This window comes from Neofelis nebulosa, chromosome 16 (assembly GCF_028018385.1).
Source record: "Neofelis nebulosa isolate mNeoNeb1 chromosome 16, mNeoNeb1.pri, whole genome shotgun sequence".
NCBI lineage: Eukaryota > Metazoa > Chordata > Mammalia > Carnivora > Felidae > Neofelis > Neofelis nebulosa.
Genome location: NC_080797.1, coordinates 29,581,762 through 29,608,214, shown reverse-complemented (window position 1 = coordinate 29,608,214; position 26,453 = coordinate 29,581,762). Strand labels below are relative to the sequence as shown.

At 42.3% G+C, this 26,453-nt stretch overlaps 1 protein-coding gene and 1 long non-coding RNA gene across 10 annotated transcripts in view; one reads left to right on the top strand and one right to left on the bottom strand.

Moving 5' to 3' along the window:
- Window positions 1-25,321, top strand: part of TLK2 (tousled like kinase 2) — a 114,750-nt gene extending 89,429 nt beyond the window's left edge. For all 9 annotated transcript variants that reach the window (XM_058704452.1, XM_058704456.1, XM_058704451.1 and 6 more), the window contains 7 exons: window positions 4,806-4,897; window positions 9,926-10,015; window positions 13,279-13,448; window positions 14,929-15,067; window positions 19,046-19,157; window positions 21,060-21,167; window positions 24,225-25,321. In XM_058704452.1, coding sequence (XP_058560435.1) covers window positions 4,806-4,897; window positions 9,926-10,015; window positions 13,279-13,448; window positions 14,929-15,067; window positions 19,046-19,157; window positions 21,060-21,167; window positions 24,225-24,398 — 885 coding nt within the window. In that variant the 3' untranslated portion in view covers window positions 24,399-25,321. The remainder of the gene's footprint in view (window positions 1-4,805; window positions 4,898-9,925; window positions 10,016-13,278; window positions 13,449-14,928; window positions 15,068-19,045; window positions 19,158-21,059; window positions 21,168-24,224) is intronic.
- On the bottom strand, window positions 20,019-23,361 carry LOC131497838 (uncharacterized). Its single transcript, XR_009255177.1, has 2 exons — window positions 22,043-23,361; window positions 20,019-21,790 (listed from the first exon to the last, which is right to left on the bottom strand). It is a non-coding gene; the product is annotated as an uncharacterized LOC131497838 (long non-coding RNA).
- Window positions 25,322-26,453: the final 1,132 nt, after the last annotated feature.

Here is a 26,453-nt window from a genome sequence, read left to right as displayed (position 1 = left end):
GATCTCGCGGTTTGTGAGTTTGAGCCCTGCGTTGGGCTTTGTGCTGACAGCTCAGAGCCTGGAGCCTGCTTCAGATTCTGTGTGTTCCTCTCTCTCTCTCTCTCTCTCTCTCTCTCTCTCTCTCTCTCTCTCTGCATCTCTCCTGCTCGTGCTGTTTCTCTCTCTCTCTCTCAAAATAAATGAAACATTAAAAAAAAAAAAAAAAAGTTCTCATCTTCTAAGAGCGTTAATTAGCTCTGGGATTCTGAAGCAGCGTCCTGGCTTTTTAGCCAGGCCAGTGAAGGTCAGACCACTGTGCCTTTAGTTCATTTGTACTAAATGAGAAATTCAGCAGGTTTTCAGTGTAGCTGCAGATCCATAACATGTTCACCAGTCACCGCCTCCTTGTTTCTGTAGGTGTTTCTGGCACCAGGATTTTACATGCAAAGTCGGTTTATTAAATGGTCTCTACTGCCTGGCCCTGTGAATTCCCTTTTCCTGAAGTGCAGTCTTCACTCTTGGGATTTACATTATGCCTTGTGAATTTATATATGGGAAATAGTTTGAGCAAAATAATGTTTTCATTTCAGATAAAAACAGTAAAAACTAGTTATGTACCCCCCTTTCTTTTTTAAATATTTTATTTTATATTTATTTTTAAATATTTTATTAAAAAATTTTTTTAATGTTCATTTTTGAGAGAGAGAGGGAGTGAGCGAGCATGAGTGGGGGAGGAGCAGAGAGGGGGAGACACAGAATCCGAAGCAGGCTCCAGGCTCTGAGCTGTCAGCACAGAGCCCCAACACGGGGCTCGAACGCACGAACCATTAGATTATGACCTGAGCCGAAGTCGAACGCTTAACCGACTGAGCCACCCAGGCGCCCCATGTGTATTAATGTTTTTTAATCGAAGTTAGTTGGCATACAATGATATATTTGTTTTAGGTGTATAACATAATGATTTGACGGTTTTCTTTAGTGTTAATTTTTACTGTGATGATATATATAAAAGTTTACCATTTTAAGTGTGCAATTTGTTTGCATTAAGTATGTTCATAATGTTGTACAACTGCCATTACTGTTCACTTCCAGAACTAGAATATTATTTTTAGTGTACTACTGGGCTTGATTTTCTAGTATTTCATATTTTTTATCTCTATTCATAAGTGCGGCTGGCCCATAGTCATCTTTTGTGTGCAGGCAGCATTGTCTAGCTTTTATGTCCTAGTTATCCAGAGTAAGTTGTGAAATTTCTTTTTTCCCATGCCCTGGGATGCATTGCATAGGAATTGTTGGCTCCTTAAAAGAGCAGGGGTACCTGGGTGGCTCGGTCTGTCAAGCGTCCAGCTTCAGCTCAGGTCATGATCTCATGGTTCATGAGTTCGAGCCCCGCGTCAGGCTCTGTGCTGACAGCTCAGAGCCTGGATCCTGTTTCAAATTCTGTGTCTCCCTCTCTCTCTGCCCCTCCCCTGCTCATGCTCGTGTGAGTTCTCTCTCAAAAATAAATAAACATTAAAAAAAAATTAAAAAATAAAAGAGCAGACTTCGAATCACATGGGTAGATGTCATTGTAGAGGAAAACATTTTGATAACCTTTTTAATTTCTTCTACAAATACTGATTTGCTATTTTCTTCCCCTTCTTAAGCCAGTTTTGATAATTTTCCTGGAAAATCTCCTATTTCACCTTGGTTTAAAAATGTCATCCATGGGGCACCTTGAGTGGCTCAGTCAGTTAAGCATCTGACTCTGGGTTTCAGCTCAGGTCATGATCTCACGGTTAGTGAGGTGGACGGAGCCTGAGTCTGGTTCTGTGCTGACAGCATGGAGCCTGCTTGGGATTCTCTCTGTCTCCCTTTCTGCCCCTCCGTTACTCTCATGCTCATGCTCTGTCTCTTTCTCTCTCAAAATAAATAAACATTAAAAAATATATATCATCCATACCTTAGTTATTTCTCTTTTTTATGAAATGTTTATTTTTATTATTTATTTTTAATTTTTTTATTTTTTGAGAGAGGAGACAGAGCACTAGTGGGGGAAGGGCAGAGAGATGGAGACAGAATCCAAAGCAGGCTCCAGGCTCCAAGCTACGAGCTGTCAGCACAGAGCCCGACGTGGGGCCTGAACTCATTAGCAGTGAGATCATGACCTGAACCAAAGTCAGACTGAGCTACCCTGGTGCCCCTGAAGTGTTTATTTATTCATTTTTTTTTAATTTAATTTTTTTTTTAACGTTTATTTATTTTTGAGACAGAGAGAGACAGAGCATGAATGGGGGAGGGGCAGAGAGAGAGGGAGACAGAACCGGAAGCAGGCTCCAGGCTCTGAGCCATCAGCCCAGGGCCCGACTTGGGGCTTGAACTCACGGACCGTGAGATCGTGACCCGGGCTGAAGTCAGACGCTTAACCGACTGAGCCACCCAGGCGCCCCTGAAGTGTTTATTTTTATATCTCTTGAGTGATAGGTCAGAGATGAGTCAATGTTTATTTTTTCCTGTAAGAATCAACTTTTTATTTTGTTGATCAAGTCTACTCTTTGATTTTTTCATTAACTTGTGTTTTTAATCTTTCCTTCCTTTTGCTTTCTTTGTTTTTGTTTTCATTCTTGAATCAAACACTCTATTTTTTGTTTTTGATAATTTTAAAGTTGTAAAAAAAACACAAAATTTATCATAACCACTTTTAAGTGTACATTTTAGTAGTGTGAGGTGTATTTATGTTGTTGTGAAACAGATCTGCAGAATTTTTTCATCTTGCAAAACTGAAACTTTACCCATTAAGCAACAAGTCTCCTCTCCCGGCCCCTGATAACTGCCATTCTACTTTCTGTTTCAATGAACTTGACTACTTTTAGATACCTGTGTAAGTGGAATCACAGTATTTGTCTTTTTGTGACTGGCTCATTTACTTAGCATGATGTTCTCCAAGCTCATCCATGTTGATGTGATAGGATTTCCTTCTTTTAAGGCTGAATAATACTCCATTGTATGCATATACTTCGTTTTCTTTATCCATTCCTCTGGCAGTGGATGTTGGGGTTGCTTCCTCTCCTGGTCTGTAGTGAATTGTGCTGCTTTGAACATGCATGTGCACATACCTCTTAGAGAAGTTGCTTGTAATTCTTTTGGGTATAAACCTACAAGTGAAACAAATACTTTTTTAAAATCATCAGCATTTGTTCTTGGTGCTTCCCAGTTACTTGTTAGTTATTTCTTCATCCTGTGTTTTCCTAGTGTGTTCCTTAGTCGTGTTTACATTCCTGAAATTTAGATGCTTCTTAAATCGGTGGTGGATCACAGTGTCTTGGATTCAGAAATAGGGTACAGTAGGTGGACAAAAAGACACTTATCGTCTCATTAGTGCTCTTACAAATTAGGTGGTATTTGATCTGGCTTTTAATGGTTTAAAATGGTTTTCTCCTGTAAAGGCATGATGTTCTATAAGCTTGTAGGTGGACTTCAGATTCTATAAGAAAAATAGAGTTCAGAAGTTTCCATTTCTGTGAAATAAGCTATTCTGTTTAAATTGTGTAGTTTTTATATTTAAAAAAATGCTGGTTTAAATTTAGTATAAATTAGAAGTTTCTTTCATGAGTACCCATCTCTTGCAGTTAGTGCTTCCCTAGAGGTAGCTTACATTTTAAAAGATCCGTAGAACGGGAGTCATGACTTACCCTGTACCTGTTGCTTTCATCTGTCCATATATTTGTGGAAACGGGTAGATGGGTGGTAATAGTGCTGGAACTGAGGCATTAAATTTCTTACTGAACTTTAATTTGTTTATGAGTTTATTTTGAGGGGGGGGGGAGGGGCAGAGAGATAGAATCCCAAGCAGGCTCCACACTATCAGTGCAGAGCCCAAAGGGCTCAATCCCAGGAACCATGAGACCATGACCTGAGCTGAAATCAAGAGTCAGAGGCTTAACTGACTGAGCCACCCAGGCACCCCTCATCTCAACCTTAAGAATTAAGAAAAACTATTCATCCCAAAGGAGTTGTTCAATAAATTCTTTTGTATAGGAGAAATACCCTGTTGTGTTAAAATACTACTCACGTTATCAACTTGTGATTTACACTTAGCATCCTCACAAACCCACCTGTTCCCCTTCTTCCCCACCCCCGCCCCACGATCTAGCACTACCTAGCTGATGCAGGACTTTCCAGCAGTGGCGGTCTTTGGGGAAAGTATGTCCTTTTCTTTGGACAGTGCTGGAGACGTGATCTAGTGTGACAACTTTCAGACATGTTGGGATTGAAAACTGCTTTTTATTTGCCCATTGTATATGGGTGGGGCTAAAGGCAGGGTGTTATTTTATTTGTATTTTAATAAACAGTGTAACAAATTACGAGGTTATTTTCTAAACAAACAGTGAAGAGGTGTATCTGGAGGTGTTATTTCTCAAGGAGCAGATAGTGTGTGTCCCCAGCATTTTAGAAGTGTCCTGTCCCAGTGTCAGCGGAGGGGCGAGATACAACGCAAGGGAGTGAGGCCCCAGAGCGGGTGGATATTGTCCACAGAGAGAACTGTTTGGCAATGACTGGTAAGGCACGGGCTGTCTTGCTGTTTGTGGTGTGTACTTGGTTGTTTTCTAAGCCCCTTGGTGCCAGTGAGTCTGGAGACTTCTAAATTATCTGATCACAAGTTTCAAGAAGATGGTTGCAACTCTGAAACAAGTATGTGATGTGTTGTCATCCACTGTTGTTTTTATTTTACAATGCATTTGGGATTTTGAATCATGGATGTGTTAAATAGAAGCTTTGAGTCCGTTACTTGCCTGTAATTCTTGTTAGCATTTATCCAGAACATAATTTATTCCTTTTCTTTGCAGGCATTTGATCTAACAGAACAAAGATATGTAGCTGTGAAAATTCACCAGTTAAATAAAAACTGGAGAGATGAGAAAAAGGAGAATTACCACAAGTAAGTGATCCTAGAGTGTCTGATTTTTCAAAATCTGGAAGTAACAGCTGTAGTTTGGGCCCTGTGCTAACAGCTGTACATGCATTGTTGTTGTTTCATTTAATCCTTACGACTATCCTGGGAGAGTGAAGAAATTTTCCATCTTACTGATGAGCAAATTGAAACTTACAGAATTTGAGTAATAGTTAAGAAATGGCTGAGCTGGTGTTTAAATCTAGACTTCCCTTAATCCAAAACCCATGCTCTTCAACCTCCCTTTCCGTTATGTGTGTAACATTAGCTACAGTAAACAAGTAAAGCCTCGGAAACCGTCTTGCTGTCTATAGAAAGCAGATGATGGAGTCCTTCAGTGGCCTGGGCATCCTGAGGGGCTCTGGGCTGGGCTTTTTCCTGCCTGTTCAGTCATTTCTTCATGGAGGAAACAGGAAGGGGGGTGCGGTACCTGGGGTGCCTCTTGACTGCAGTGGTGCTTGTTGGACATTCAGTTCCTCAGTGCTGAGTCCCCCTCCCCCTCACAGTTTCCCCTCCGAATTCTGTGTTCAGGGTCCTGAATGCCACTGGCTGGCGCTCCTCTTCTGTGTTGGGAGAAGGGCTGGGAGGGTGACTTCTTTAGCTTGAATAATGATTACATGTACAGGTGTGAATTTCTTTGATCCACTAATGGCGGGTTTTGCTTGTTTTCCCCACCCTGCCCCAAGCTTCAGAACGTTGGAATTCATGGCTCATTTGGTTTGGAGGCCACTCACACCTGATTTGCTGTTAGGATCCCCACTGGGCTTAGTATTGTTTCCTTGGTGTAGGTAAAAGCACTGAATTAGACATGTCCTGACCCCGGAAGGAGAAGATAACCACTTTTAATGTAAACTCACCTCCTTTCTATGAGAGCAGTTGTGTTTTTTTTCTTACAGGTTGTACTTTGAAGGGAAAAAAAGCAGTAGACTTTGAAGTAGCCTTTTTTTTTTTTTTTTAAGTTTATTTTATTTTGGGGGGGGGGGCGCAAGTGGCGAAGGGCAGAGAAAGAGGGAGAATCCCAAGCAGGCTCCGCGCCATCAGCACAGAGCCAGATGCAGGACTTGCACCCACAAACCACGAGATCATGACCTGAGCCAAAATCAAGTCAGATGCTTAACCGACTGAGCCACCCAGGCACCCCTGAAATAGCCTTTTAATTGGCTTCTAAATCTCAAGGGAAAAGTAAAACATTTCTATATCATCAATTGTTCTTGGGGCATAGACCAAGGCAACTCTTGCTGTATACGTGTTCCTTATCAGGGGTCCAGGAACCTCCCCTCCCCACCGCCGCCCCCCCCCCCCCCCCCCCATTCTGTGCTGGATGGCACTCAGCACTGGAGAAGTGAAGGTTCCTGTGGCGTTAAGAGAAATTGGGCTTAGCGGAGGTAGCAAAAGGGATGAGGTGTGCTTTATGCATGGCACCTTGTGTGTGTATCTTACGTGACAGGCAGCTGCAGTCCAGATGCTTCTGAGGAACAGTTACATTATTAAAAGCACATTCCAGTCATTTGGCGTTCAGGGACGAATGGCATATGCCACAGTGAATGCCAGGAGCACTTCAGAGAAGGAAGCCACATGTTGCTCTGACCAGTTAGAAACGCGAAATGTCCCCCTTACATTGAGACTCTCAGTGCGTAGGGAGTTGGAATGGTACTTGCTTCTCTTTAAAAATGCTCTCCATGGGGCGCCTGGGTGGCGCAGTCGGTTAAGCGTCCGACTTCAGCCAGGTCACGATCTCGCGGTCCGTGAGTTCGAGCCCCGCGTCAGGCTCTGGGCTGATGGCTCGGAGCCTGGAGCCTGTTTCCGATTCTGTGTCTCCCTCTCTCTCTGCCCCTCCCCCGTTCATGCTCTGTCTCTCTCTGTCCCAAAAGTAAATAAAAAATGTTGAAAAAAAAAAAATTTAAAAAAAAAAAAAAAAATGCTCTCCGGCTATCCTTGGAGCCTGTTCTGTATCTTATGTGTGACCTGACCACTCTAAACCACTTGACTTTATGAGGGGCCAGCCTTGATTAACCTTGAGAAGGTGGTTCCTGTGCTGGGATTTGCACATACTTTGCCTAGTTTCAGCGTCCAGCTCTTAGGCTGGCCCTAAAGAGAACTCTGCTGAGGAATACTGTGATGACTGCTGGTGGGGTGCTGCCCACCTTAGCCTTTTGAAACAGGGAGGGGTCGAAGCCTGGACCTTGTACCTCTGTGACACATCTGGCAAGCTGCTTTGAGTGCTGGTGGGTAGAGATTGGGTATGTTCCTCACGTTTCTCTACCAAGCAGAGTCCTAGAGCAAGTGAAGGGGGGCGTCTCAGCTTTCTGAGCTCTTTACTGGTCCCGCTCCAGGCTCATGGTGGTACCTTTCTACTCTTCATTTCCTCATCAGAGGTGGGAATCATGGCACCCAAGTACCTTCTATGGAGCCGTCTCTGCAGGGGCCATTTCCTAGCTGACAGACACATGGGGAGGGAGCATGCCAAGTTCTTAAGACCTTTGCCCAAACCTAGGGAGAAATTCTTACACACTTCCACCTTTCTTTGAAAGATTTTGCTTATTATGAAATCATACTGATGAATACAGGCTATACAGATGATAGTGAATTAGCAAAATGTCATTAACTCCTTGGAACTTACAGAGGTGTATATCAAACATATAACAGATTTTAGACAGTGCTTTAAAAATTTAGTATAAAACGAAAAAGTGGTACACTTTAGTGTTGTGGTAACATTATAAAATATGAAAATGCTGCTATCCTGCATAGTAACATCTCTGATTGCTTTTACTTTCATGGGAGTGACTTCCCAGTCCCATCTGGAATAAAGACATTTATTTCAGTCTTTATTAAGAAAAAAGGAAGAACTCAAAAGGTTGTTGTTTTAATTTTGAGTTCTGCTCTGCACCTCCTTTCTTCTCCTTCCTCCACAAACGAAAAGCAAACTGATTATTTTACTTTTGCATTATTAAAGCATTAGTAGGTATTATAAGATTCCTTTTTTTTTAACAAGATTTCTTTGACTCCCCCAAATAACATATTAAAAACTCCACAGTAGGAAACCTTTCATATAAAGCTGTCCACAGAAATAATTTTATCTGAGTTAGTATACACTTACAAATGATGGTCTTCTAATTTCTTAGGATAAAGTCATTTTGTAAGCCTATTGAATGTATATCCACTTATAAAAGAGTAAAAGACTAACACATGAGCGGATAAGATTCTTCCCGTTTCTAATTAAGCTTTCTGTAGTGCATTAATCCCTTGGATGCTAAATTAAAAGTTGAACATGCGAGGGATGTGGAAAGAGCCACGGCCTTGCCTGATGAAGCTCGAGAAGCGGGCTTAGAGCTTCACATGATGCTGAGGGAGTGTGCTCAGTGACACAGCAAATGCCGTTAGTTGGGGAGGACTTTGACCCTTCCTTTGGTTCTTAAGTTTTGCCTCCTTTAGTTGCCTCTGTTTCTTGTACCTTGAGGGAGAAATCGGTCTCTGCCCTGAAGTGCACAACAAAACCAAAAAGTTACAACAGAAGGGCAGAGAATTATAGATTTTTAGTATGTTAGAGGAAGAAATGACTTGAGGGTTACGTTATCTGGTTAGTCCCTAGCTTTCTAAACTTGGTTTTTGTTAACAGCATCGTCTGAATTTTACTGAACGAACTATTAGGTGGGATCTTGATATACGAAAAGGACACATGTGATGCTGCTTAGGTGGAATGAGGAGCTGGGCCAGAGCTACATTTGCTCAGGGTCCGCACCGGGGCTCCGGAGGCCTGCATCTCCAGGGAGCGTCCTCGGAAACCTCCAATCCTGCGCAGCGTCAGGGAAGCCCAGCGAAGTGGCGTTACACAGCTGGGACTCTTGCAGCCAGGTTTCCAGGTCCCAGTGTAGTGGTGTCCTGACACTTCTCTGCCTCAGTGCTTGGCATGTCTTTTCTGTTCGGAAAGACATAAAGATGAGGAAATGAAGTATCACAAGAAGCAAAAACTGCTAAAAGTGGCAGCTTGAAAAACAAGCTCAGTCAGGCTCAGTTTCCATTGGGGAAAAATAGATTTTAATTACTTTTAGATTCTTGTTCCTCTCTCCTCCTTGCCCTGATCATTTCCTCATCTTTTCTTTAGTTGAGTACTTTCTGTGTATTTTTGACATACTGGGACACACCAGTTTCAGAAAACATCACCTGATTATATTTTACCATACTCTGGAAAGTTTCTCTTTTCTGATCTTGCCTTATAAGAAAATGCCCCAAGCTAAATGGTGCCAGATTACTTAAAATATAAGAATTTTCCGTTCTTCTCTTTGTAAATAAGAACTACCTTAAAAATTATTAGTAATTCTATTGAATAAACACGTTCTAGTCTTTTAAAACTCAATGAATATGTCGGATTATGTAGTATATTTTTGTTCCTAATCTCATTAAGTGATTTGAAATTGGAAAAGTATTTAATAAAAAGGTGTTAATTTGCATATATGTAGATTCTCATTCCAAGAAAACTAGGGCTTCATAATTTTCTATCAGATTCACATTTTCTTAGAAGAAAGTCAAGCTGATAGCCCTTTAAGTTCTTTTTGTAAGGAGAGTTTAAAAACAAATACAGAGTACTACTAATTGCCTTGTACAGTCAGTAATCCTTTTACCCAAGGAGTTTACATGCTAAAATTGATTTCCTTGATGTATCCCCAGGATATAAACACTTAGAGATATTAAGTTTTTGAGGAGAGAGAAAAACTGTCTTTATAATTTTTAAAGCTTCGATATTTGGGTATAAATATAAAACAGGTGAGATTGTGATAGAATGAACTTGAAACGGTCGGCATCCATTCATTCAGCGATATTTGAGCACCTACTATTTTCTCAACAGATTGGTGGATACTAATAGTGAAAACAGGATGAGGAAGGATACAGAGCCAGCCACATCTGAATGGAATGAATAGGCAGAAGCAAGGAAAAATGAGAGAATGTGTAGAAGTATCCTTTTAGAGGTCTAAAAGACAGTCCAAAATACAAAATGTTAATTTTCCACTTTGTTTACAGGCACGCATGTAGGGAATACCGGATTCACAAAGAACTGGATCATCCCAGAATAGTTAAGCTGTATGATTACTTTTCACTGGACACTGACTCGTAAGTGCCGTGACATTTTAGCTTAGCAGTTATGCTGTTTTCTTCCAGTGTGTTGACTACTCATGAAATGGAGCTTAAATCTGGGTCAAGGAAATACTCTCTGAGGGAGTCAAGTGTATGTATTTATGGGCAAATGATCGTGTGTGAATTCATGTTTGGGTCAGCAATACATCTCTTAGCCACAGGACTTGTATAGTTGTGTGCTGGTTAATGTTTAACAACCAGCTTGGTGGGGGTCGGAATAGGGCTAATATGTAGTATTTGACAATTTCTGTGATAATAAATTTCTCAACAGGTCCAATTTCAAGCTACTAACTTAAAAAAAGGAAAAGCTTTATTGAGATATAATTTAAATGCCATATAGTTCACCCACTTAAAGTAAACAGTTCAAGGCCTTTAGTATATTCACAGATCTGCAATCATTGCCATAGTCATTTTTTTTTGCCATAGTCATTTTTAGAACATTTTCACTACCTCAAAAAGAAACCCCATACCTTTTGCTGTCACCCCGTTATTCTTCCACCCCACCGCCACCCTACTCCCAGCCCTAAGCAGCCACTAGTCTGTTTTGTTTTTTTTTTTTTTGGTCTCTATAGCTTTCCTATTTTGGACTTGTATAGGAATCACTCATGTAGTATCTGGAGTCTTCTGACTGGCTGCCTTTATTTGAGATGATGTTTTTTCAAGGTTTTTTATTGTAGCATATATTAGTACTTCATTCCTTTTTACGACCAAATATATTCCATTGTATGAATAAACCACCTTTTGTTTGTCCTTGCATCCTACCAGTGGCTTAATAACCAGCTCATAAAATTCCTGAAAATTAACTGTCAGCTCTTGGTAACTGTCACAAGTTGGTGCCAGCTGCCTCTGACGTGCCCCAGTGGGTGTGGACTATACAAGAGAGCCTCTGCCCCACCCCAGAGATTCTGATGAACCGTGACGGGCCTTTTAAAGAAGTACCAGCAATGTGATTTTATCATAGAATGGGAACGAATGTGGCACAAATGAAGGCATAACCCAGTGCTGCCTGTGAAAACATAGCCTCACAGGCATGTGGGATGTTAGAGTTGGAAGGGATCTCAGTTCAGCTTTATTTTATAGATGGAAATTTGAGGCCCAGAGAAGTGAAATGACTTGCCCAAGATCTTTAATACTCTTAGGCATTGTTGTATTTTATTACTGGGTAAGGTAAGCTCTGTCACCTCTGGGTTTACCCAGGAGTTTAGGAATATTTCAGCATTTGGAAATGTTTTCTCTGTAGGAGTCTGAACTTCAGAGTCTGGTCGGCAGGTCTTCCCTCTTAGCCTTCCGGGTGATTCTAGGCGTTCAGGCCTATTCTAAACAGCAGGTGTCTCAGAGACTGCTATGCCAAGAACCACCCCACATTTAGAAATGTTTCCCAAAGGGAGAGACCTTCATTCCCTTTGGAAATGTGTACCATCCCTTTTTCCATCTGCTCAGGGATGACCCCTTTCCAGAAGGGTGGCCCTCGGACCAGGCATAGTCAGTGTGTGTTTAGCGTGGATGGGGTTTAGAAGAATATCTGGTTAAGAGAACAGGTTTCCAAGGGTGATTAAATTCCTTGAATACTAGGTAGACTGCCCCCCACCCAATAACAAAAACATTTCAGAAATAAGGAGAATGACTTAGATTATCTGTGGTTTCAAATTGTATATATACTTTTAACTAATCTAAGAAATTGGCTTGGTTGTGTGCTATTCTTGAGTTGTTTATTTTGTTCTTCCCATTGTGTATGTGGTGACTTTTCACCATCATGTTAGAAAATCTTCTGAGAGTTATTTGGGTGTTAAAGTGACATTTTATTTTAAGCTTGCACTTGGATCAAAGAATACCTCCACTAAACATGAGAATCTATATCTTAGATCAGAGAATCTATAAATTTTTGATATTCATTCTCAAATAGGGTGCTAGCATGCCCTAATATGCTTCATAGAAAACACAAGCTGCTCAGTTTGGGGATCCTGCAGGACGGTGTATGTCCACCTTTCATCGCAGTGCTTTTTGAAGGCCTCACATTTCCCAGAGGCCTTCTAGTCCTCTCTAGTCCTGAGCCTGTTAGCGCTCAGGTCTGCTCCTCACCCCTACCCTGTTCTGCATCTTGGGGAAGATGACCCTCGTAGGCTGTTCTGCCAGGCTCCGGTGTCAGTTGTTGTTCAGCTGGGCTCAGCCACTGGGGAGACCGAGATGGTGGTGGGTAGGGACACTCCTCCCCCTCCCCGCTGTGATTCCAGTCTCTCTTGGTGACCCTGGGTTCAGGTTGCACCATCTCCGCCCTTTGGCCCTAGGGTGCTAATGGCTTCCTGTTCTGGATGATCTCTGGGGTGCCTCACTGGCCAGTTTATCCTCTCAGCTCTTCCATCATCCATGTGATCACTTCCCTGAGCTAAAACTTCTCTATTTTAAATACTCAGGTGGTTTTTATTTCCTGGCTAGATCCTGAGTGATACAACCATATTGTCACAGCTTAGGGTAGTTTAAAAGGTCTTCATCTCTCAGGAATACTCAAACAATTCAGGAAGCCTTACTTCAGTTTATAATTCCCTTAGAAGATAGACACATGACCCTTCATGCCACAAATGGTATGTTTTACAAATGGTAGTTTTACATTTGGGTCTATATGATGAATTGATATAAGTGAAGGAAAAAACTCACACTATGCAATAGCATATTTGTTAGAACAACAGATACTGTACTTTTAAAAGTTCTCTTGTGTTTAGCAAAAAGCAATTATATACAGTATTGTGCCAAACTACCAGGAGACATGACATGAAACCAGTTCTTGGGACGTGGGCAAACCCTAGATTTTTTCTCACTGTCAGCGCTTAGGATCATTTGAAATGTTTGCATTGAGACTTGTATACTTGAGTACCATATGCTTGTTTAGAACTGGAGCACGGTGTGGAAATGTGTAGGAGACCCCTCTGGAGAGATATCTAGCTTAAGTACATTACAGTGCTTGTCAGTGTTCTTATAGACTAGATTTAAGAAGAGGTATGCGTGGGCGAATTGTAACACAACAGATTCCAGTGTGGAGGGTGTGAAGGCTCTTCACCAGGAGAGAAAGCAGTTTCCTTCCTGGCAAACACTCAGGTAGCTACTACTGAATAAAGAATAGAAGAGTACTTTAAGGACTAAAGAACAGAGCACGAAGCTAATTAAAGTTTTCGCTGGGGCTGGTTTAGTTAGTCTTGATTTGCTTGCTGTTTCCCACAGTCAAATGTTGGTTTATTTGTCTTCAGGTTTTGTACAGTATTAGAGTACTGTGAGGGAAATGATCTGGACTTCTACCTGAAACAGCACAAATTAATGTCGGAGAAAGAGGCCCGGTCCATTATCATGCAGATTGTGAATGCTTTAAAGTACTTAAATGAAATAAAACCTCCCATCATACACTATGACCTCAAACCAGGTATGTCCTAACTTTTAGGTGACAGTATTGATGGCTTTTCTCTGGTCTTAAAAGTGACTTCTAATCTGATAAAGTTAGAGAATGTGGCAGGAGCCTAGAAGGCCTAGTAATGTCTGGCTTTGCCTGGGTAGGTGTGGGAATGAAAGAGGCCCAGCCACACAATGCTGGGTTTGAGAGGATGAGTTGGATGAAATGCTCTGGAGAAACGATGCCCTTGTCTGTAGAGCCAGGGCGGGTCACTGTGTCAGCCCGATTTAGCAAGGACTGCTCTGGGTGAGCTCCATTTCACACTACATAGTAGTCCTCTAGTCCAAGTCTTTTCGACGAAAGTGCCTCTAAATTAATGACTTATTTTGCAGGTATGCCTCCCATTTCATTCAATTCGAACAGATTTACATCTTTTTGTATGGTTACTATCTAATTTCAGTAGTCCTCAGCAAACAGTAGAGGGCAGTTAGACTTTTTACCTCTGTTTTTTTTGTTTTTGTTTTAAAATGTTTCTTTATTTTCACGATAGAGAGGCAGTGCGAGCGGGGAAGGGCAGAGAGGGAGGGAGACACAGAATCTGAAGCAGGCTCCAGGCTCCGAGCTGTGAGCACAGAGCCCGGTGTGGGGCTCTAACCCACAAACCATGAGATTATGACCTGAGCTGAAGTTGGACGCTTAACCGACTGAGCCACCCAGGCGCCCCACCTCTGTTTTTTTTGTCGTCATCCTCAGTTGTTTTTTAGAAGTCTGCATATGTTCTCTGTAGACAGCTGGAACCAGCTTTGGCTTGGGTGTTGGGAAGATGGTTCCCATTTACCTCCTGGTGGGCGCAGTTGTTAACTCTGCTTTCCTCTACTGGTAGCTACATATTAAATCTCACTGTTCACTATTCTTTAATGTTCTAATACAATTCAAATGACAAAAAAAGTCATTATAATGAAGTGGTTTTTAAAACGACAGCTATTTGTGTTATTGGGTTTTCCGGCACTGAATCCAATACATTTTCCCATCATAGGAACTGTAGGTGGCACTGTGGTACTAGTTTTGATTCCCTTGTGTGGTTTTTTTTTTGGGGGGGGGGGCGGGGGGGGTTTGTTGTTGGTTTTTTTTTTTTTTCCGGTCCTGAAACTACTGTTCTAAACAGGGTGGTTTAGAGATTGTTACTGAAAGCTCAGATGAAACTTTCCCACCATTTTTGACCAGCCGTCCAAGTGATATTTTACTTTGGCGAGTTGCTATTTTTTTTCCACTGCTCATAGTGGTGGTTTTGGCACATCTAGCAGGTGATTCTTGGAAAATGGAAGTTTGCAGCCAGACACTGAGGACTCTCCTCTAGCATCCAGAGTCCAGATCATTTTATTCCACGAATTTAGATGTTTGCTATTACGTGCAAGAGTTTGAGTTCACTTGTCCCCTTCTTGTCTGTTTTACCTTGAACTTTTCTCTTAATTAGTAAGTCTCTTTTTATTCATGAAGATTTTCATCTTTTTAGGTAATATTCTTTTAGTAAATGGTACAGCATGTGGAGAGATAAAAATCACAGATTTTGGTCTTTCCAAGATCATGGATGATGATAGCTACAATTCAGTGGATGGCATGGAGCTGACGTCACAAGGTGCTGGTACTTATTGGTAGGTATCTGGGAGATCTGCCAGGTTGGCTGGTGGAGATATGGCTGTGCTATACTGAAATGTTGGTAATTGATCATTAATATCTACATCCTGTCTTAGGCAAAATGCAGTAAACCAAAGTAGATTTTCCTCCCCAAATATTACTGCCTTTTCGGCCGTTTGACTCTCTGTATTTATATTAACTTGTCTTAATTTTTCTTTCCTTTCTGGAAAACTATTGAGAGAGATTATATATGGCCAGGTGTTGGAGTTGTGTGTTTCTTTAGAGCTGGCCCTATGGAGTAGGGAGAGAACGAGATTGCTCCTGTGTATTTAAAGAATGGCCCTAAATTTTTTTCAGTACAAATGTAGGTCTCTTGTTATGGGTTTATGGGATGAGGGATTCATTTCTAGAGTTGCCTACGGATGATGCCCTGTCAAGAACTAAGAAGTTGTAAAGATTAGTATGTAAAGTAACCCCAGCATCCCTTGAAATCTAAACAGGAAAAAAGTGAGCACAGTTTGCAAAGAAATTTATCCGTACCCATCAGCCATGTTCTAAAATGTTTTGAGCCACATTTCTTCCCATCTGTTGTCACTCGTCTCCCTACCACCACCCTACCCCAGCTAGCTCTACCTGCTTATTCCATGACCTCTTATTTCTGCCTGCTTTTGACAGCAGGAGCCATAAAAGATACCCACAGCCCAAACAACTCACTTTGTGATTGTAAAGGTGTGTTAACAGAGCTTTCTTTTTCCTTCTGAGGTGGTAACAGAAAGCTGCCAATTGGACATTTGATTCCAAACTGAGGTTGGGGGCGGGGTAGAAGTCCCACATATATTAAACCCCAGGGTCAGTTGGTCAGATCACTTAACTTTGAGACTGGAGGGCCCTAGGCTTTAGCAGAATACTGACTGCCTGGGAATGAGGGCGTTGATTGGAAGCAGACAGAGAAGGGAGATTATCGTTTACAGCCCACAGGATGAGCTTTATTCTCATCAGTCTGATCATATGTAAATTATGTATATTAGAGAATCCATCAAATCCTTAGAAAAGTATCATGTGCACAAAATTCCTACTCTTCATGGCTCCTTATTTTTTGTGGAGATGGTACCTATAGTGAAAATCAGTCCCTAAATTAAACCTTTGAGATCCTGGGTTTAAAATAGAAGCTACATTTACAGTGTTTATTTACTATGGTGGTTATTGTGGGTTAGTGTTCCTGTCACTAAATGGCACAAAAATATCTGTTGTTGGAAATTCTGGAAACAGGTCTATACCTCTGCTATATAAATTCACTGAAACTTAGATTTTAGCTTTTTTGTTTGGTAACTTGTTCTTATAAAAAGTTAAGCCTTTTCGTGTTAAATTCATTTTCTCATTGCTACCTATTGCTGTATTTGCTGAGCTATAAAAATTCAGTGCTTGGAATTTAAATAATAATTATGTGATGTTTGGGATTTGCTTCAGAGTAATCTGTTGGTGGGGGGAGGGGTGTATATGAACAGAGATTGGCCCCATGTTGATAATTATTGAAGCTCAATGATGGTTACTTGGGGGTTCATTTTACTGTTCTTTCTACTTTAGATTATATTTGGAGATTATTTTCATAACAAAAAGAGAGGTAAAAAGGGGGCTACTGAGAAAACTTAATTCTGTGGGTTCCTCTGAAGGTTTAAAAAATCTCCATATTGGTAGTGCTAATAAGCATTGTCATAATCACACTCCTCATATGTCATCCTCTTAGGTCCTAGAGGATCGATACAAACAGGGTGGGAAGACATAACAAATTCTAGGCAACGGTTTGCAGTATTTTGGTAGTTGCAGTGTTTGGTAGAATTCTTCTACATTGAATACTAGTTTTTTAAAAAAATATTTTATTCTTAAGGAATCTCTATACCCAGCATGGGGGCTCGAACTCATAATTGTGAGATCAGCGCATGCTCCACTGACTGAGCCAGCCAGGTGCCCTCAATACTACTTATAAATAAATGACCTATAAGTTAGGCCCTGAGAATCCTGTTTCTGTAGGATGATTTTATTATGACAGAATATGCAATTATGTTTTTAAACATAATTTCGTGCAATATCATAGAACTGTCCTCTACTCTCTCCCGAAGTCCTTGATAGGGAATTAGAGTACTTATTATTGTCAGTATTATTTGAGTGAAGAACTAGTTTATTTCTTCATTTATACATGGGGAAACTGAGACCTAGAAAGTGACTTTTCCAGACTGATACTGTCAAGTGGCAGTCAACGTCTTTTTTTTTTTTTTTTTTTTTTTAAATCAATGTCTTTTGTACTGTGAATATTTGGCTAAATTATTACTCATCATTTGGACAAATTCAACAACTTCTGTCCTTCTCTACCACCTCCACAAGAGTTATAAGTACATTAAAATGATCATTTTGGAACCAAGGTTCTATTTGTTGTTTATGCAAGATCATATTTAAATTATGTATGTTAAAGAATCAAGAACCGTGAAAAGTCAGGTTCAGGGAGGTTTTAGTGACATTTGGAAGAGCTGTTCTTTTTATTCTTTTTCCTATATTCTTGTTACTTTGCTTTTTTCCCCACTTCATGAGTTCAGTGTGTGTTTTGGCTAACAGTTTTCATTGTGAAGTAATAATGTAGGTCAGTGGTCTTAATCATCCCCAAATGTCTGTTAAAAATAAATAAATAAGAAACAAGAACATAAGACTAAACTTTTTTAAAAGAAAAGAAAAAAGCCCATCATGGAACATTTTCTTCCTCTCAGCTCTTGTGGCCCCCTTCGAGTTGTAAGTTTATATTTTTATACCAGAAGCACAGCAGGGTCTAAAATAAAGAATTTTTCACAGAATTGATTTTGCCAGCATGAAATCTGCAGAAATCGATCTGTTATCTTCAGAATGCTGCCTTCCAGCTGTGCCATGGCTAAGACCCCAGGCAGTGAGTGGAAGCGTATTTGTTTGGTTTCCTAAATGCCAAGAGGCACTTACCTTCCACACCATACAATTTGGTGTGGTTGGCTGTGCAGCCAGTCTTTTTCCAAGCCAGGAGTGGGTGGGGAGGGAAGGAATTCAGATGAGGATTGAGTTGTGCTAACTACTAGTTTGGTGGGCTTTTTCTCCCCTATTTGTTAGTCTTCAGGAAGCCTCTGATCACCCTTCAAGTGGGCAACACAAAATACCCTTAGATAACTTGGACTGTAGTGTCACCATTTATTATATATTGTAGTTATTCCCAGTCCAGATTTTACAAAGAGAGCTACCTTATGAAGGCAGACAGCCCCTCCCCTCAGATTAATACTGGGTTCTGAATTCATTTGGACTTTTATTATTTTTTTTAATGTTTATTTTAGAGTGAGAGCGTGTGTGCAAGCAGGGGAGGGGCAAAGAGAGAGGGGGCAGAGGATCCAAAGTGGGCTCTGTGCTGACAGCAGAGAACCTTATGCGGGGCTTGAACCCATGAACTGCGAGATCATAACCTGAGCCAAAGTTGGACACTCAACAGACTGAGCCACCCAGGCACCCCCTCCCCCCCCCCCGACTCCTTTGGACTTCTAACATAGTTATTTTAGAGACAGTCCTCTTTCTCAGCCAACATGAAAGCAAACCCACACCACTTCAAGTTCTGTTTTGATGTTTGTTGCTGCAACTCTTATAAAAGGGAATGCACTTCTTTTGTGTTCCCCCCTCCTTTTTGGAACTTGTTGAATGACACTCCTGTTAGGCGCAACCCTGGGAAAAGATGCTGTGGTGGGTGAAACAGGGGCCAGGGGGAGAATATTTGCCTCTCTCGGTGAACTGAGAAATGTATTTTAAGGCTTTTAGGACATGCTGCCTCCTTAAGTTACAGTGTTTTCTCACGGACTTTCCCCAGCAAGGCCCACATCGCTTTTTCGTCTAAATTTCAGTTAAAATTCAGATATTTTTATTTCCCACAAGGTCTTCTACTTTGCCTTTTTGTATATGTCCTAGATTTATACAGTCATTTTATTTTCCTTTTGTCCCAGGTATTTACCACCAGAGTGTTTTGTGGTTGGGAAAGAGCCACCAAAGATCTCAAATAAAGTTGATGTCTGGTCAGTGGGTGTGATCTTTTACCAGTGTCTTTATGGAAGGAAGGTAAGGAAGGTCGGATGTGGTGGCTTGATATCCGGCTTGGGTGGCACATGTATGCACTGGCATGGTGTCTGTTATTCTCTTGGAATTAATCGTTTGGTTGTACAGAACTTTTGGATGTGGTTTGAGGAAAACACAGACAACAATAACAGCTTTATGCATAAGCAGAACTTTTCAACAGAGTACCTAATGAATTTCACTGGGCTATTAAAAAACATACATTTTTACCGTTTTCAATTAGATCCAGGATCGGTTTTGATTCTGATAATATGTATAAGGAATTATATGACCTGGTTTATTTCAAATATACAGTTGTCCCAGGAGGCATTCTTCAGGGTCCCACGGACTGGAACTTGGAAAATCTACAGGGGTCTTCATTCCCAGCTACCCCAGTAGTTAAAGCTATTATTAATAAAAGCGTGGTTTCTATCTTCTGTACTGGGGAGATGTAGTGTTAGAAAATATTCACCGTCTGTTACCTCTGGATCAAGGTGATAGGTCATTTGGACACATAATAACCTAGGTAGTGAACTGTACCTAATGAATTGTTCACATTTATGTTTTCCTTATGAGAATGCTCCCTTAGGGTAAACATACATACTAGGATACAGGGCACATATAGCCGTATTTTTGCTGTCAGTGTGTTATAAATAATCAAAATTTGTAGGTGGTTCCAACAGTGTAGGTTGTGAGTATAAGCCATTTGGGGGTTCTGCGACTCCCCTGGACTCTTAATACTTTTGTTACAATCCCTAGACTAAGCTCTTAATTTAGATTTCAGCTTCCTCTTTAACTTCTCCTTGGTCTTTGTTTCTTTCTTTTCTTTTTCTTTTTTTTTTTTAATTTATTTTTGAGAGAGAGAGAGAGAGAGAGACAGAGTGTGAGTGGGGGAGGGGCCGAGAGAGAGGGAGACACAGAATCTGAAGCAGGCTTCAGGCTCTGAACTATCAGCACAGAGCCTGACCTGGGGCTCGAACTCACAAGCCATGAGATTATGACCTGAGCTGAAGTTGGATGCTTAACCGACAGAGCCACCCAGGCGCCCCTTGGTCTTTGTTTCTGTATCTTACCCTTTGTAATATGGGGAAACTTCAGAGCCAGTAATGGTTAATTATATTATTATCATTATTGTTATTATTATTATTATTATTATTATTATTAGGTTTTATTTTTAAGTAACCTCTACACCCAACGTTGGGCTCGAACTCATGGGCCCAACATCAAGAGTTGGGTGCTCCACTGACTGAGCCAGTCATGCATCCCAAGTAGGAGTTAATTATTATTTATACTCTCTGATAATGAGGAAGTACTGCTGATAATGTTGGCAGAGGTTATGTAGAAAGAATTGTGATCTCTTAGTAGAAACATTGTAGAGATGACACTAAACTTGAACTTGTATTTTAAGGCTATTAGAAAATGGCACATTGGGGCCCAGTGAAGCCGCTAAGTAACCCCAGCTTTTATTCCACGCGCCTGTTCTTACTCCGTCTCCTGTTTGCTTCCTTTTCCATCTGTCTTTATCTGGGTCTTGGGTCTGCCAGTGGCACACATGTGTACTACTTAAGCCTACAGTTGTCACTCAGGGCAGAAGAGGTTGCCGGTTCCTCCTAGGATGGCTTTTGTTGTCAGCAAACCTCAACAGAGGTATTATCCTGTGGCAGACGCTGCTTCCAGTGCCAGCCCTGCCTTAACCTCCGTGTTGGACCGTGAGCTTGTTAGTACTTAACCTCTGACCCTTTCCACCCCTTACCTATAAAAAGAGAGCGAGGAGACCATCTCCGAAGTTCTTTCTAGCAGTTCTCATCAAAGCAGATCTTCTCCTTTCCCTTCACTATGGTTTTGAATTGTGTTCTCTTTAATTTTAACCACAGGCCCACCTTTGTTTGTTTCGTTTTTATCTGATAGCCTTTTGGCCACAACCAGTCCCAGCAAGACATTCTACAAGAAAATACTATTCTTAAAGCTACTGAAGTGCAGTTCCCGCCAAAGCCAGTAGTAACACCTGAAGCAAAGGTAAGTTTTGACCTACTGGTCAGCAGGAAACAACTGCTCTGTTTTCTGGATTATCAGTACAAAATTCAAGAGTCATTAAAAGCCTTCTCCCCTTCTAAATGTGTATTTTTTCAAACCCTTACCCTCTTCACCCGCTCTCCTACAACAGATACTTACCGAGTGCCTGTCGAGTACTAGACACTGTACTTAAAGTCATAGAGAGGGAACGGTGAGTGTGTAGCAATGAAGTACAGACAAGTTCCCTGCCTGCTAGGAGGTTCTGTTCCACCAGGTGAGATGAACAGTAACTAACAACGGTTCCATCTCAGATGGTGATAGAGATTATGAAGAAAAAGAAAGGGAGGGTACAGGGGTGTGGGAGCAGGAAGTGATGTTTTTGAGCAGTCTTGAATAATGTGATGGTGGGAGCCCTGTGTAGATTTGGGAGAAGAATTTTTTTTTGTTTTTAAGTTTATTTGTTTTGAGAGACAGAGCAGAGGAGGGGCAGAGAGAGAGGGAGAGAGAGAATGCCAGGCAGGCTCCATGCTGTCAGCACAGAGCCCCACGCAGGGCTCGAACTCATGAACCCTGAGATCATGACCTGAGCTGAAGCCAAGAGTCAGACGCTCAACCGACTGATCCACCTAGGCACCCCTAAGTTTGTTTATTTTTATTTTTATTTTTTTTTTAAATTTTTTTTTCAACGTTTTTTATTTATTTTTGGGACAGAGAGAGACAGAGCATGAACGGGGGAGGGGCAGAGAGAGAGGGAGACACAGAATCGGAAACAGGCTCCAGGCTCCGAGCCATCAGCCCAGAGCCTGACGCGGGGCTCGAACTCACAGACCGCGAGATCGTGACCTGGCTGAAGTCGGACGCTTAACCGACTGCGCCACCCAGGCGCCCCTAAGTTTGTTTATTTTTGAGAGCACACGAGTGCGAGCAGGAGAGGTGCAGAGACAGGGAGAGAGAATCCCAAGCAGGCTCCGTGCTGTCAGTGCACAGTCCCAACTCGGGCTCAGTTCCACGAATTGTGGGATCATGCCCTGAGCCAGAATCAAGAGTGGGTCGCTTAACCGACTGAGCCACCCAGGTGCCCGGGGAGAAGAATATTTTAGGCAGAGAAGCGCACGAAGCTCAGATGTGAGGACAGGCTCAGCAGATCCGTAGAACAGGCAGAACAGAGGGGAGTATGGTAGGCAGGGCAGAGGCTGCAGAAGGAACAGAAGGAGAGTGTGGTAGGCAGGGCAGAGGCTGCAGGGCAGATTGTAGACCGAGATGGGAGAGATGGGAAGCATAGGAAGGTTTTACTCAAGGCAGCCGTGTGATCTGATGGCTGTTTCAAAAGCCTGCCCTGGAGGCTGTGTAGAAAGAAAGTTCAAGGTGGGAGTTTGACCAGTATTGTATCCAACCCAAAGTAACCCATTTAACTCAAGTTACCGTGTCACATATCTCACTGAGAAGGGTCGTTCTTAAAGGCCAAGGATTATTAAGTTTATTTCTGTGAATGCGTTTTTATCTTCCAAATACTTTAATCAGGCAGCTACCTACAGGTGTTTTTTATTTTGGAAAACCAGGATTGTTGTTATACTTACGTGTTTTATTAATTAAACATGGGAAAAAAATAATACATTTCGTGTTTTAGGTTGTTTCTTTTTTTAAGTAGGCTCCACACCCAGTGCCAAGCCCAACACCAGGCTTGAACTCAACGACCCTGAGATCAAGACCTGAGCTGAGATCAAGCGTCGGATGCTTAACTGACTGAGCCACCCAGGCGTCCCTGGATTTTTTTTTTAATAGACTTTGTTAGACTTTATTTTTTAAAGCAGTTTTGGATTCATAGCAACACTGAGCAGAAAGTAGAGAATTCCCATGTACTTCTGTCCCCACACATGCACAACTTCCCTCACTGTCAGCATTGTGCACCAGAATGAGACATTTGTTACCCTCGATGGACCCTACATTGGGACATTATGATCACCTGAATGTAAAGTTTGATCTTTGGGTGATAATGACATTTTAGATTTTTAAAAGTCCAATTCCTGTATTTAAAATAATTGCATTATGAGACTTTGATTAAAATGGTCTGGTTAAAAAATAGGAAAAGATAAACCATCTGTTTAAGGGCCTCTGTGATACAAATTACAGAAACTGATCCTGTGTAGCCCTTCATACCTAGCACAAAGGAAGCTTCCATGTTGGTAGTAAATTAGGATTCTTTTTTTTTTTTTTTTTTTAAAGTTTATTCTGAGAGAATGAGCTAGTGCAGATAAGCGGCGGGGGGTGGGGGGACGGGGGGCGGCGGCGCAGAGAGAAGGAGAAAGAGAGCATGGAGGCTGATGTGGGGCTTGAACTCAGGAACCACAAGATCATGACCTGAGCTGAAATCAAGAGTCGATGCCCAACCGAGCCACCCAGGTGCCACTAAATTAGGATTCTGAATGAAACCCCACTCATAGCATGATTCTCTGTCTGCAGAGCTCTTGGGGAAACAAGTCCTGTTCAGGTTTTCTTTAGTACTTAGGTGTGTGCCTCATCATTTGCTTGATCACCTTTTAGGGAAGAATGTGATACACAAGGCAAGCATTTACCAATCTGTGACACGTTGTAGTGTTAGTGTTGGTCTCCTCACCCTGCACGTGGCAGTGGTCTGTCATTACAATTTTTACTTTCTCAGGACGTGGCGAGTTCACATGGGGCCGTGATTTGTACACGCAGGACCATTAGGTTAGATGTGCCTGTGTAAACCGTCCAAGGCAGAGAGATTTTTGCGTTGGTCTTTGTGCTTTGGGGGCAGAGGTCTCTAGAGGCCAGGTCATGCCCCATCCCCACTCAGGAATGGCTCAGGTGCCTCTGTCAGGGAAGGAGCCCGTGGTCCCAGAGAGGTGCTGCTGCCCGTGTGTCTCCTTGCCTGGTCCTCTCCGGGCATGATTTCCGGGAAAGGCCCCAAGCCCCTTCTCTTTATAGAGGGTGTTTGCTCTGGGCCTGGGCCCTGGCAGCTGCCACAGAGCCTCAGGGTTCCCTCTGGGAGCAGCAGGATTATCTGCCTCAGGCTTCTTCAAGAAACTTTCCTTTCAGGCGTTTATTCGACGATGCTTGGCCTACCGAAAGGAGGACCGCATCGATGTCCAGCAGCTGGCCTGTGACCCCTACTTGCTGCCTCACATCCGAAAGTCGGTCTCCACGAGTAGCCCTGCTGGAGCTGCTATTGCATCGACCTCGGGGGCGTCCAATAACAGTTCTTCGAATTGAGACCCACTCCTAGGCTGCAAACTGTTCAGCACACACAGAGTGGACAGATGGCATTCAGCAGCGGGTTTGGAACATAGCGAATCCGAATGGATCTCATGAAACCTGTACCAGGTGCTTTTATTTTCTTGCTTTTTTCCCATCCATAGAGCATGACAGCATCGATTCTCATTGAGGAGAAGCCTTGGGCAGCTCTGGCCAGGCCTCGTAGGAAAAGGCCCCGCCCGAGGTTCCGGCGTCAACGGCCACTACGTGTGGCTGCTCTGAGTGAGGAAAAAATGAAAAAGAAAAACTGGTTCCATGTACTGTGAACTTGAAAACATGCAGACTCAGGGGGGTCCCTGATGCAGTGCTTCAGATGAAGAATGTGGACTTGAAAATACAGACTGGGCTAGTCCAGTGTCTATATTTAAACTTGTTCTTTTCTTTTAATAAAGTTTAGGTAACATCTCCTGAAAAGCTTGTAGCACAAAGGCTCAGCTGGGGATGGTGTTTGACTTCGGAGGAAAAAAGTTGCTATTGCCCGTTAAAGGCACTAGAGTTAGTGTTTTATCCCTAAATAATTTCAATTTTTAAAAACATGCAGCTTCCCTCCCCCCTTTTTTATTTTTGAAAGAATACATTTGGTCATAAAGTGAAACCCGTATTAGCAAGTACGTGGCAATGTTCATTCCAGTCAGATGCAGCTTTCTCCTCCGTCTGGTCTCCTGTTTGCAATTGCTTCCCTCATCTCAGTAGGGAAAACGTCGAGTGGCAGGACTGAGATGTGTGGGGCTTTGCCATTGGACAAAGAGCGAGGTTAGAAGCCCGCAGCTTGGAGTCTCTAGGTTTTCAACTATTTCTTCACAATTTGAACACTTGACGGTTGTCCCTTTTAATTTATTTGAAGTGCTATTTTTTTAAATAAAGGTTCATCTGTCCATGCAGTCCTCTTGAATTCTCTGAATGTAGTAACTATCAAAAAACTGTTCCAGAGGTAGGCAGAAAATGGGCCAGGGAGCCAAATGCTCCAGGGATCAGGAGGTCCTACCTGCGGTCTCTGTGTGCTTGCTAAATGGTGTACCTTTCTTGTTAACCACGATATTAAAACTTGATCAGCTCATAAGCTTTCCTCTGTTAGATCCTTTGGCAGGAAACAACCTCCAAGCCTCTAAATTTTGTGGGTGTGTGCTGATGTGTGTGTCTGTGTGTGCATGTGCACACACGCTTTGTCTAACTCACCTTAATAGATTGATCAAGTGGAATTAAAAAAATAATTGCAGGGAGATAGGCATTTTGAATATGAACATTCTTTTGGAGCTCTTGTTTTTTGTTTTGTTTTGTTTTGTTTTTTTACATTCGGTCGCTTCTGAGATGTGTGATCAGCTGAAGACGGAGCTGAAACGGGAGATGTGCGGCCCCACGTGCCCTTGAAACAGCACAGCACTCGACAGTAGGGAGGGGAGGAGGCCAGAGCCTGAGCATGTGGTAGCCAGCTTGGAATGTTACTGACATATGTGGCAAGAGGGCTCAGCCAGAAATATTTAAAGATGCAGCATTCAGGCATGTGAGTTCCCTGGGCAGGGGGAGGGCAGTCAGGAAGGGCAGAGAGCTCTCAGATAACGGTAGTCTCCCTTTCACGTGTGAAAAATGTCACTGGTGACACTTGCGCTGGGACCTTTGTTGGTTTTGTGGATCTGCTCTGCCCCAGTCTCCGCAGTACCGGGAGATCTTAGGGGAAGAGGGGGTAATCCCAGTTGGAGAGATGTTTGTGGGTAGATACGGTCTGCGGAACGCTGAACGGAAGGAAGTCGGTCCAGGAGTCCTCGGTGCCCCCAGCTTTCCATTTTATCATCGCAAGTGTCTATGCATGGGTTGTACACATGATCTATGTCTGTGTGTGTTTGTGTAATACCTTTTTTTAACCATTACTTTCAAGCTGCTAAGCAGAGAGTCCCTACAGGGCCTCAGGGGTTGAGCACGACCCTGAAAGCCCTGAGAGGATGGTGTCTGCGTATGTGAAGAGATGGAGGAGGCGAGACTTACTCAGCATTATTACGTTCTCTTCCTTGTTTTCTT